The sequence below is a fragment of the Neoarthrinium moseri genome (assembly GCF_022829205.1).
Source record: "Neoarthrinium moseri strain CBS 164.80 chromosome Unknown scaffold17_Wmoseri_CBS_16480, whole genome shotgun sequence".
Taxonomy (NCBI): Eukaryota; Fungi; Ascomycota; class Sordariomycetes; order Amphisphaeriales; family Apiosporaceae; genus Neoarthrinium; species Neoarthrinium moseri.
Window position 1 is genome coordinate 401,211 of NW_026055131.1, and position 11,672 is coordinate 412,882.

The window sequence follows — 11,672 nt, forward strand, 5'->3', positions numbered from 1 at the left end:
AGGTACGGACGGCCGGTTGACTCTGGCTGTGAAGGTGATGATGGTCGACAAGGCACTGCAGAACATGGGAATTTTTGGGCGATAAGGCTTGCTATCAGCAAAATTTCAGCGGGGCCCCGTTAGCCCGCATTGGCGCGGAATTGTTCTTTACAGCGGGGACTCAGTAGCGACAACGCACCCGAGCCCCATCTGTTCTAGCCCCTCTAAGCACAGCATCACGGCGGGGATGATTTGGTCAGCGATTAATCTACCCCATACACTTTCTACTTGATGTAGTTTCAGTGGTAGAAGAGGCAACATCTCTTCGCATGTAATGCAGATGGGTGTTCTGTCTTCTTATCTATGACACGATCGATATAAATACTCGCTCCAGCGGTTCGAGATAATTCTCGAGTTTCCTTGCAACGGTGCTATGGTGTTAATTATGTGTATTTAGGTTGTCGAGCAAGCGAGCAGGTAGGCTGATAATCGATAAATATGTTGTCTGTTGGACACGAGTATCTAGATATACCAGGTACTACCTAGGTTCCTAGGGAAACACTCGATATGCCGAGTTTTAGATGCGCCGCCTATACCCAGGTCATGGCGACTACCGGCAGGGACACCCTCCAAAGTCTGCACTTTCTTGCCAACCTGGGAAGAAGGGGCTTTCTTCTAATGTGCCAACCTGCCAGCCTGCCTCAGTTACGCCATCTTCCTCTTGCTTCTTCGCCCAGCGCTCCAAAGCTTCCTCAGCCACTTGCTTGACGTGAGGCTCCATCTTGTAGCTGATCAGTTCTCGCTGTCCTTGGGTAATCACCCGGTGGAGTAACGCTGGTACGTATGGCTCCTTGGCGAGCTCAACCAAGGGTGTGAATACGGCCTTGAAATTGAAGACCACCGCCCCGGAAATGGGTAGGCGCCTCAAGGTCTGCCAATCGCATCGTAGCTGTAGATCCTCCACTTTGCACGCCGAAGCGTTGTCGTGGAATGCGCTTCGTGGGTGGTCTTCTGGGCAAAAGAAAGCTTCCCAGTCCTCAATACCCCACGAACCTCTCTGTACCGGTGCATCTGTGGGCAGCTTGGTAAACCATCTGTGCGTGTTTAGCCTGAAGTCTGGATCATGACATTAGTCGCTACTGACCGGTCAACTGAGAAAGCCATCTTCTCTTCCCATTGCGGGACAGCATCGTGAATCTTTCGAAGGATCTTGTTCTTATGCAACCCAATATTCCATCCGACAGAGCTGCAGACCATGGCGCTGCGCAGATAGTACATCCCGTCCTCTTCGTTGCGGCACATGACCGCGAAGTCTTCTGGGATAGTGCGGTACAGCACCTCGAGGGCCGGCATAGAGCCAATGACTATCGACGTATCCAGCAGGCGATTTCGAAGAATCGTGTTGTTTTCCTCCAGCTGGAAATAGTGAGGATACTTGATGCATATGTTCTGCAACACCATCTCCATCAACTCCCGGCTGGCCAGCTCGGAACCAGGCGCTTCAAACATGATCCTCTCACCATGTTGCTCCCAGATGTCGATGCGTTGCTTCATGCGAGTGAAGTAATTATGCTCAAGTTCAATCCAGTAGTCAGACTCCATTTTCATCAACGCTATACGAAGTCGTTAGAGTCACTAGTCACGTACTCCGTGAAATTTGACTTACACATTGTCTGGTGATAGTTCCATCTGAAAGGTCGAAACGGCCGAAACACAGCCTTCGATATGTCAAATGACGGGTTTGGCTTAGGATGAGGCACACCACTCAGGACTGAGTAGTCTGGAAACTTTCCAAGGGCCTTGATCTCCTGCGTCAGAATGCCTGTGGGTGTGAACTGATCTTTCCGGTTTAGATCTTGTGTCCCCTTAGTGGTAAGTTGATTCCTTTTCAAGTCTGCTACCGGAACAACATTCTCCTTCTTCACGATCTGGGACCTGGGTAGGAGCTTCTCGAGAGCAGCACGTCTTGACGGAGGGAAGACGCTGGCGTTTGGGTAGGCTTCTGGCTTCTCATCCACGGCCTGGTAGAGGGTACGGATTCTTGAAGGCAGTTGCCTCGGTGCAAGAAAGGCGACGAGCAATCCTATTGCCACGAACCCGAGGATTGCAAGCCCCAGCATCGGGATGGATTCTATTCCATGCCACCAAGCAGATGTGTCGTGACCCATTATGAAATGTACAAAAGTGGACGATGGCGGCTTTTGGCTGGTTTTGCAAACCGACTTACCATGGAGTGTTGCGCATTTCATATGCATCATGGCCCTATTCCTTATATCTGGTCAACATCCTTATCAGTCACAACGCTGATATTGCCCTATCGGACGAGCCTGATCTCCCCCACCGTTTCACAGCCGGATCTGACAGTGCTATCGGCAGCCAGTGACGTTGGGGGTAACTCTTGACGAGACGGCATATGGGGCCTATTGCTGCTATGGTCCCTTTGTGCTGCGGGGAAAACTTGGGTGTGTTTGCCCAATTAGGTAGAGTTTCGCGTGCTGCGATAAACGTAGGGCTGATGATGGTCACAAGGCCCCAGATTGCCCACCCTTGCACTGCTTCGAGTTGATTGAAAGTCAATGTTCTTCTAATCGCCGGGACGTTGGTATGACCCAGTTGCTTGTTTAGAAGACTTCATGACTGACGTTTTGGGATTTACTATACCAAAAGCAGTCCATGCCCACTGCTTCGTTGCCATAGGGGTATCAATTATATTGCTTCTAACCGATGAACCTGTTGATGCATATAAGCACCAATTGCAGACATGGACGCTCATCGGTATCCGCCGCCAACAACAGCACCAAAATAGCCTCCGCAAGGGCGAAGGACGCCCCTCGTTCTAATATTCCCCTAACCGGCGGGCATCAAAATTGCTCTTAAACTCCATTACGCCATTTCGTGATTTCATAAAAAGCCTAACCGCAACACACTGTCGGCTCTTCGACGCCCTTAGGTACCTCCTGAGAGTCCTCATCATCAATGACGACCTTGTGCACCATCCAATCACAGACGAACTTCCCAATGCCTGCTCCAATAATGATGCAAATGATGATATAGCCATTGAAGTACATGGCGAGCAACATGATGATATACGCGAGTCCAAATGTGATCGCATGTATCACAGATCTGACCAGCTGTTGCAGCGGCGTGGCGCGGAATGTGACGATCCTTGGCCCTGTGCTTCCGACTTCTGCTGGAGCGCAACACGATGCGCCTGCACTTTTCGATGCCTTCGATAATGCAGCCTGCGCGGAGACATGGCGTTGGAACTGCCGCAGGATCAGGGCATCGTACTCCTTGCCGACGCGTCGCAGGAACTCCAAGATCACGCCCAGTAGTATCACGCCAATGCAGGTTGCGGCAAACATGCCATTATTGGTAATGTGCCACGACTCTGAGAGAAAGCAGGCATCTATCGTATACCAGTTCCACAACATCTATCTCGCGAGTTAGCGGCTGGACCTGCTTTGACTGACGGACAAGTACGTACGGAAACCTGGCAGTCCGAGCTGTTGCTCATACTGTGGCTGCTCATATCCATCCTCGCGACTGACTGTTTTTGGTCTCTGGTTGGTGCTTCGAAGGTGTGCCAGAAGCCTGTCTAATGTCGAAGCTGGTCAGTCCTCGGCTCCTTGGTTTGCCCGCGCGCACGCTTCGCAGATAAACAGCACTCCCACGGCCCCCGGCAGAGTTCAAATATCTTTGTCACGAGATATTGACTGCGTCAACCTCGAACGAAGGATGTATCGGATGATGCGAAAGTGGATGAGAGCAGGATAGAGCCCAATATTACCGTGTTTCAACCATTGGGCCAAGAATGATCTGGTCCATCTCCTGATGGGCACCTTTTCCTCTTATCCCAACGTGGCCGAACCCGGCTCCACGGTAGGTAGCACGGCGTGAGGGGCTGGATCCCGATGGTTGTGCCCCCCGTGGGTCGCCGGACCCCTAGATCAATTGAATAGCGCTGCTGTCATTGGCGCTTCTCCAGTGAATCTTGCTCGCCAAGCTTTGTGGTCAGCGGCCGACCCCTGGAAAATGCACTCACCAGGGCCCATCCAACTGGAGCCTCGCCGCTCAGATCCCCATATTTCGCCTTGGCGAAACGCACCTTGCGGAGATCGCAGTGGGCATCTGAGCAAGTTTCTCGCGTAACAGCCTGAGCGGCCGTGACGCTGATGTGGGAAGAGGCAGGCAAATAGCCGCCATTCTGGTGCGATTCCAGCGCGACCAGCGGCCAGCCCGCCCCGAGCCATGGGCAGATGAGCCCGTCCATATATCGGCCGGGTGGCCCTCGACGGCCTGGCTGCGGAAGCCGTTGAAACAAGCGAAACTTTCCAGACCATCGGGTTCGCAGCGGTCGCGAGCAACATACCACCTTTCTGGCCCTGATCTTCACGCCAGTCCGGCAAGATGGCGACTCTGGAGAGCCATCTCACTGCTCGCCACATCCAGAACCACAGTGAGGCAACATCAACGGAGCCTCATTGGGGTTATGTCGATCGGGATGTGCCCTGCACAAGCGATGCCGGGTCGTGCGAGTATCTAGACCTCGTCTACGGAGCTCATGATATTGGCATGCTCTATTCTGGCATCCTGTGGTGTACCATCGGGGGTATCCTGTTCGCATGGGCAGTTGCTCGTCGAGCATGGCCATCTCGAAAGACGGAGGATGTGGTCACGGTGGACAGCGAAAAGGGGGCAAATGGCTTGGGGCGCGCATCGCGGTTAAGGAGGACAATTGCGTCCAGCACGCGATCGTACCTTCTACCTGATTCAGTCCGGGCCATATTTGGTCGAACGACAAGACTGCAGGTACTTATCCTTGCCGCGCTAGCTGGATATCTCTTGATTTGGAGTTTTGTTGGCATTGTGTACAAGACCTGGATCACTCCCGTCAAGAAGAGCCCTGGGTTGTACAACACCAGAACGAGTCTCGGGCCATGGGCTGATCGAGTTGGTATCCTTGCATATGCGCTGACGCCTCTTTCGATCATGCTGGCCAGCAGAGAGTCGCTACTTTCTCTGCTGACGGGTGTACCTTATCAAAGCTTCAACTTCCTCCATCGATGGCTTGGTTATATCATTGTCATTCAGAGTGCCGTCCACACCATTGGCTGGACCGTCATTGAGGTTCGCCTTTACCAACCCCAACCGACTACTGCCATTACTTGGATCACACAAACCTACATGATCTGGGGCATCGTGGCTATGATTTTGATCCTTTTGCTGTTTGGCCTTAGCACACCTTGGGGCATTCGGTTGACGGGTTACGAAACCTTTCGCAAAGCCCACTACGTACTGGCAATGGTGTATATCGGCGCATGCTGGGGCCACTGGGCTCAGTTGAGCTGCTTCTTGTACCCTTCTCTGCTCCTTTGGGGCCTAGACCGGGCAATCAGACTTGTCAGAAGCGGATTGATTCATTACCAATACCTGCCTGATGGCTCGATGGGCTTCAAGGCCGCCCACGCCAAGCTTACACACTTTGCTGACTCCGAACATGGCGATGTTGTGCGAATGGATTTTGCACACAATCAGGACGCTTGGAAGATTGGCCAGCACTTTTATCTATGTTTTACTGAGAGCAGTATCTGGCAGTCGCATCCCTTCACACCACTGAACCTTCCCGAAGTCAAGAATGGCCTGGTAGCGCATTCGTATATCCTCCGAGCCAAGAAGGGCGAGACTAAGAAAATCGCCGAGCTGGCCGTGAAGAAGCTTTCGGAGAAGTCGACGGCCACAACACCTTTGATTCTATCGGGTCCGTACGGCGAATCTATTATGGAGAGCCTGACGCCGGATGCAAACGTACTCTGTATTGCTGGCGGTACAGGCATTACCTACGTCCTCCCAGTGCTCCTCAGTTTGATCCAGCAGCCGTGCACAAGGGATCGTAAGATTGAGCTAATCTGGGCTGTTCGGAGAAAAGACGACATCAGATGGGTTCAGTCTGAACTTGACTCGATCCGGAAGGCCAGCAAAACTCACTGCGTCACCGTTAACGTATACGTAACCCGAGAGCACAGCCCATCACCCTCACTGAAAGACGGGAAAACCAGCAGCCAGGATGCGTCCGTGAAGGAAGTTGGGTCCACGTCTTCTGCATCGCCATCGGTGTGCGGTGGATCTTGGGAAGTGCAAAGGATCGGCGACGTTGACCACAATACGCACCCGGACCTGAAGGCGAAGGTCAACAGCTTTGTAGACAACACGGTACGTGGTCGTACAGTCGTGTATGCCAGTGGGCCAGGAGGCATGATCAGCGATTTGAGAACCATCGTGGCAGCCTGCAACTCGGCCGCAAAAGTCTGGAAGGGTAACGAGCGCCATGACGTGGCCTTGACGTGTGATGATAGACTCGAGTGGTAGAGAAATACCCCTGATAATGAGATATGAACTTGCTTTGGCTACTTGCGTCTCTTCCGGATAGATGTTGCAACTTGTGCGCTTCGGGAGATCAATGTGTCGGATCCTAAGTCAATATCGATGCCTAAGCTTCGGCACTGCCATTGGTAATCCGAATTCAGGTTTATTGGCATCGGACAACTTGTCCTGGGTGAATCTTGAGCTTGTTGCCCGTGCTTGGCGTTGGCTGTGATCCGATCGGGGCAAATGCATAGCGTTTACTAGCCTGGCTTTAGGTTTTTGGAACCTTAGGGTCGGTATCGTCAGGACGGGTAGCTGCAGGCTTCTCCAGGCACCAATTGATTGCCTTGAGCTTAAGAACATGTAGACATCCCATCTACTTTGCCAAGGTCTCCTTAATCGGGAGCCTGCTTCTGGAGTCCTAGGTGGGGGTCCTCATTGGCAGCGTGGTTTGGAGACTCCACAGAATTGACCGGAACTCGCCCCAATATGATGGCATTATATGCAACATTCGGTCTTGTCATAACTTTGGCTTACTAGATACACAATTCCTCTCTTCGTGACGAACACAGCCAACGGGTTCCATAGTGAATCAGGTTCAGCCTACCTGAGCTTGAGAATGCGCCACCATGTAGAGAAAGACACGCATATATATAGGAGCGACGGGCTCGGATCCCGTTAGGACCTGTATCTGTCACTGAAATATAAAGAGTATTACTCGGTTACTACCTGTTTACATCTCATTCAAGATTGACATCATGCATTTTCAGTCTATGTTAGCTTCAATCTACCCCTTGATCCTAGGAGCGCAAGCTGCAGTCATCATGCGAGACGATACATATATCGGGAACCTGACATCATACGGAGTAAAGGGCTGCAGTGACAGCAACCCTGGGTACGGGGATTTCGGCACTGGCTATGTCGGCTTCTGTAACCAAGGGTCAAGCTGGAACTCAATGTACCTTGACCTGCTTGACGACTATGATTGTAAGTAGATTATGACCTGTTACTGTTTCATGCTAGATGATGGATCCTATATGTATGAAGATGGCTAATGACCGGGACAATATTCAGTCACTGCGTACTATGATGGTACATGCACCGCGGGAACTGGGCAGAACATTACACGAAACCCCGCTGGCGGAGTGTATTGCAATGATGCAGATGGTGCTAGTCCATGGGTTTCGTACTGGGTTTCACCTAAAGCTTCATGAGTCGTAGTCTTAACGGCCAAGTGAACCTCGGTAATGGAGTTATTTGACTGTGTTGGAGCCCATTCGTCTTTAGAATATGTAGACTGTCATACAACATTGGAATCCAGTATCTCGTTTACTTTCGAGTTCGCATGGGCCTCTTCTCTTATGTGCACACCGAATGCCTCATTCTCTTCTCGGTCCTTGTTTGACCTGTAGTCTAATCTGGCATAGGTCTCAACTGTGTTGGTGATTTTCTTAACGTCAGAAGGAATCAAGAGACTCTGTCCGTGATCTCGATCAAACAAGTAGATGAGTTCGAACTCAGCTGTTCCTGTCCAAAGTCTTGGTGTCTTTCTGAGCTCGATTAGGTCCGCTGATGTCATAGGTTTGGTATCGCCATAGTGAATGTAGCCTGCAACGGCACCAGCGTTGATCACACAGTCACGACCAGCAACGATGGCAGTGGTCCGTTTTCCAGCGAGATTTTCGCGCCATAGTATGTGTTCCGGCCAATGGATACGCCGACACACAGTGTGGGCGGTTCTTGGATCCAAGGCGGCTCCCCAGGCAATCTGCACCTCGGGGGCCGTCAGGGGTTGCTTCCGCGTGATATTGTACGCTGTGTCTGGAAGGTGCATGAGAATTGCCGCCGGATCAATTAAGATAAGAGAGTTTATCATCGGTGAGATTCCTGTGTCATCGAGCAGCGGGCGGGCAAGAAATGTGCCGTAAGAGTGACCCACGAACACGAAATCATTGATATCCTGCTGGGAGAGTATCTGTCGCATGGCCTTCACGTAGTCCTCCTGAGATACTGCCTCAGGGCATATGCGTCCGGAGACTGGGAGAAACTCGAGCGCGAGGACACCTATCTCCTTGGGAATGGTACGAAGCCAGTAGAAATAAGTGGACAAGCCTATGCCTATGCCATGGCAAAAGATGATGGGACGGTGGGTATTCGACTTGTGCGGACGATATACATAGCTGAAATGCGGTGACACAGATTCCTTCGTTGAGAACAAAGTCATAATTCGAAACGGAAAGACCTTGAGAAACGATATTCGTGGTTGTCGCCAAACGCCAAATCCATTGAAGATGAGCAGTAGAGTCGCTGTGTTGTCAACAATTCCAAGTAAGGCATACCAGAGCAGAGATCTGTGAATCATTTTGACCGGATCCAAGCTCAATCGCATCGGCCTTGCGTCAGCTCTACCCCTTGGTAATGTCAGACCCGATCTTGACTCGGCCTCGCAGACGTATTCTTCCAGCTCGTCGGGGTCAATGTCGGTATCACTAATCACTCCCCATAGCGCCCACAGCAACCAATCTTTCACATCGTCCCTATACACCTCGTCCAAGTGCGCATCGTTGAACCACTTCCGGATGAACAGTCGTACGTCAGGTACATGGTTCAGCAGCCTCTCGATCAAGGCCTTTCGCTGCGCCCGGGTCGTCGGTATCATGGAGAGACCCGGTCTTTGGAGGTACGCCTTGAATGGGAGGAACCATATAAAGTACCAGAGTATCTCAATAGCTCCATACACCTCGACTGTTATTGAAAATGGATGGGATATAGCAGGTATGTTACCGACGAAAAGCGCAACCACAAAATAAAGAAAGCATCCCAAGCCAACGTACCCAACCAGATACTTGCCTGCTACAACGAGAGCGTATGTAAACGGGTTGTGATTCACAAGCATATTGATCGATTATGCATAACCAATACTTAGTATTGGTGGATACATCCGACCTCAGCAGTGACTTCAAAGTAACCGGTCGGGACTCTGTTTATGTTATGTCTCATCATGGTGGTTCAAGGTACCGCTGCGCTCTTGAAATTCTGGTCAAGTCATTCCTCGGCTCAAAACACGAGGAGCTTAGGAGAGTGCCCGATTGAAGTTCATAGATGCCTCGGCTAGACTGCAAGCAGGACGGCGATCAATCCCCGCCGCTCGGCCCCTGTTGCAGATCCGATGCGCACAACAGGTGCCCCTAACCATGGCCTGACAAGGGAATTGATTGGACGTCAAGAGCTCTTCTTCTGGATATGGTTTGGAGCGAATTGTTTTGCATGGATGGCAGGACTGCATATGATTCGTGTATCATGGACGAAGTATGCGTTGAAACCTCAAACAAGTTTGGGTTCAATAAGTTTAATCTGAATTATAATTGAACAAGAACAGAAATGCACCGCACCAGTCTTTCTGTAACCAGAACAATTAGGAATCTAGATAGCATCACATGATGCTGTTCGTACATAGAGTGTACATGGGCGATCCTTTACCCTCGCCCCACCAATTCGGCACTCATTTACAGCAATTATAGCAGAGGCGTTAACTGCAGCTTTGTGAACCGGAAATCGAACGGTCCCGTCGCCGAGCTACTCACCGTAACATCACATGTAAAGGTCACCGTCTCAGGGGCAGAGCTCGCCACCTGCCAGTAGTTAGCCACCAGGAGCCATGAGTTGAGCGGCCGGGTCTGCCCAGTCGTCAATGATATCCCTTGTATCCCGCAAAGCACCCCCGTTACGAAGTTTTGGGTACCGGAGACGTAGTAGTTGACGGACACGAGATACCTTGTGACGCTACGGTCATAGGTGACAGACTGTGAGAACCGCCACTCGCCGCCCGGTTGAATCGTAGCGCCATTACAAGAGCCCGCGAAGCCAAAACAGTCTGCGGAGGACGAGAAGACGCTGGGTGAGGCGGCGGTCGTGGTAACGTCCGCCCAGGGGGCCAACCCAGCACTGAAATCGCTGTTGACGAGATAGTTCGTTGGGAGCGTTCCTGCGCCGTTGACCGCCATGGTGAACTGGCTGATGGCCCCATATCCGCCTCCAAGAGATCGGAATGTGCATTGAATAATTGTCTTGGGGCCGTACGCCGTAAAGGTCAACGCATAGCTGGCTGCGGCCGATGACCTCGTCAGGTCACGGTAGGCACCGCCAACAGTGCACACTCCCCATCCATTGCTGATTGTGAGCGAGGCAAGGAACCCAACTGTGTACGAGGTACCTTCCAAGGTGTCAAGCACCTGAGACAGAAACACGTCGCCGTTGTTCATGTTAAAGGCCGCACATGTGGATCCCACGGAAGCGCTCCCACTTCCACAGCTGGAGGAGGCAACAATGGTGGCGCCGTTGCCGGACACGGCGGAGGTCTGCCAGCTAGTGAGCCCATTGCTAAAGTCACCGTTGAGGATTGTGGCCGTCGGTCCAGAGGCGCTAGACGTGGTTGTGGAGCTGGAAATGGGCTCGACCGAGGAGCTGGAAGTCGTCTCAACCGAAGAGCTGGAAGTTATTGAGAAGCTGGAAGTCGTCTCAACTGAAGAGCTGGAAGTTATTGAGAAGCTGGAAGTGGTTTCAACCGAGGAGCTGGTTGAAGGTTGAATATCCACTGATGATGTTGTCGTGCTTATGGAGTCAACTGATGAGCTGGATGATTGAACTGAAGTTGTGGATTCCGTGACTGTTGATCCCGTCACAGTGGGAGTGGAAGCCGTGGAAAATGTTGCTGAGGTGGAAGTCTCGGTCGTCAAAGATGATCCAATGGTAGCGGAAGCCGTCGTCAAAGTGCTGTAAGATGTCGACGTCGACGTCTGAGATTCTGTGCTCGACAGGGTTGTGGAACTCGTGGGACTTGCGGCAGAGGTGGAACTCTGGATTATAGTGGAGGATTCCGTGTTTGAGCCTGTCATGGAGGTAGAAACCTGGATGGCAGTTTCGCTTATGGTCGATGTAGATATGGCCCCATAGATTGAACTTAGCGACGAGCTGCTGCTGCTCACTTTCTTACCACAGGGCTTGGCAAGGGCGCCAGCTGAGAGGACTGACGCCCAGAGAAGAAAACGAGTGTGATGCATCATGTTGATGCCGAACAAAAAGAGCGAGTGCGACGTAGAACGAGAGTGAGGGAAGTCCCATACGGACTGCAACATTGACAGGACCGAGACATCTTGAAATAATCTCGGTTGCTGCAGATTCAACCTGCCTCATTCCAGGGCTTGTCTGTGGACAGCTGAGATGACGCTAAAGTCGGGCGGCTGCACTGCTAGTGTTCCGTGGCTCTCGTTAGAGCAGTGTTGGCATGCAGGCGCCCCATCACATTCTACTCGTTGCGGTTTAAGTAT

The 11,672-nt window shown here is 51.7% G+C and overlaps 6 protein-coding genes across 6 annotated transcripts; 2 read left to right on the plus strand and 4 right to left on the minus strand.

Moving 5' to 3' along the window:
* Window positions 1–589: 589 nt before the first annotated feature.
* On the minus strand, window positions 590–2,147 carry JN550_005548 (uncharacterized protein; the record flags this gene model as incomplete). Its single annotated transcript, XM_049317187.1, has 3 exons — window positions 590–1,073; window positions 1,124–1,592; window positions 1,646–2,147. The coding sequence occupies 3 exons, from the start codon at window positions 2,145–2,147 to the stop codon at window positions 590–592; spliced, it is 1,455 nt and encodes a 484-aa protein (XP_049172561.1).
* A 744-nt stretch (window positions 2,148–2,891) lies between these two features.
* JN550_005549 (uncharacterized protein) lies at window positions 2,892–4,252 on the minus strand (the record flags this gene model as incomplete). The annotated part of the gene is made up of 3 exons (XM_049317188.1): window positions 2,892–3,413; window positions 3,467–3,577; window positions 4,025–4,252. 3 exons carry the CDS (start codon window positions 4,250–4,252, stop codon window positions 2,892–2,894), a joined length of 861 nt encoding a protein of 286 aa, XP_049172562.1.
* A 137-nt stretch (window positions 4,253–4,389) lies between these two features.
* Window positions 4,390–6,348, plus strand: JN550_005550 (uncharacterized protein; the record flags this gene model as incomplete). Its single annotated transcript, XM_049317189.1, has 1 exon — window positions 4,390–6,348. The coding sequence occupies one exon, from the start codon at window positions 4,390–4,392 to the stop codon at window positions 6,346–6,348; it is 1,959 nt and encodes a 652-aa protein (XP_049172563.1).
* Window positions 6,349–7,169: 821 nt separating this feature from the next.
* JN550_005551 (uncharacterized protein) lies at window positions 7,170–7,559 on the plus strand (the record flags this gene model as incomplete). The annotated part of the gene is made up of 2 exons (XM_049317190.1): window positions 7,170–7,332; window positions 7,420–7,559. 2 exons carry the CDS (start codon window positions 7,170–7,172, stop codon window positions 7,557–7,559), a joined length of 303 nt encoding a protein of 100 aa, XP_049172564.1.
* An 86-nt stretch (window positions 7,560–7,645) lies between these two features.
* On the minus strand, window positions 7,646–9,241 carry JN550_005552 (uncharacterized protein; the record flags this gene model as incomplete). The annotated part of the gene is made up of 1 exon (XM_049317191.1): window positions 7,646–9,241. The coding sequence occupies one exon, from the start codon at window positions 9,239–9,241 to the stop codon at window positions 7,646–7,648; it is 1,596 nt and encodes a 531-aa protein (XP_049172565.1).
* A 619-nt stretch (window positions 9,242–9,860) lies between these two features.
* Window positions 9,861–11,408, minus strand: JN550_005553 (uncharacterized protein; the record flags this gene model as incomplete). Its single annotated transcript, XM_049317193.1, has 1 exon — window positions 9,861–11,408. One exon carries the CDS (start codon window positions 11,406–11,408, stop codon window positions 9,861–9,863), a length of 1,548 nt encoding a protein of 515 aa, XP_049172566.1.
* Window positions 11,409–11,672: the final 264 nt, after the last annotated feature.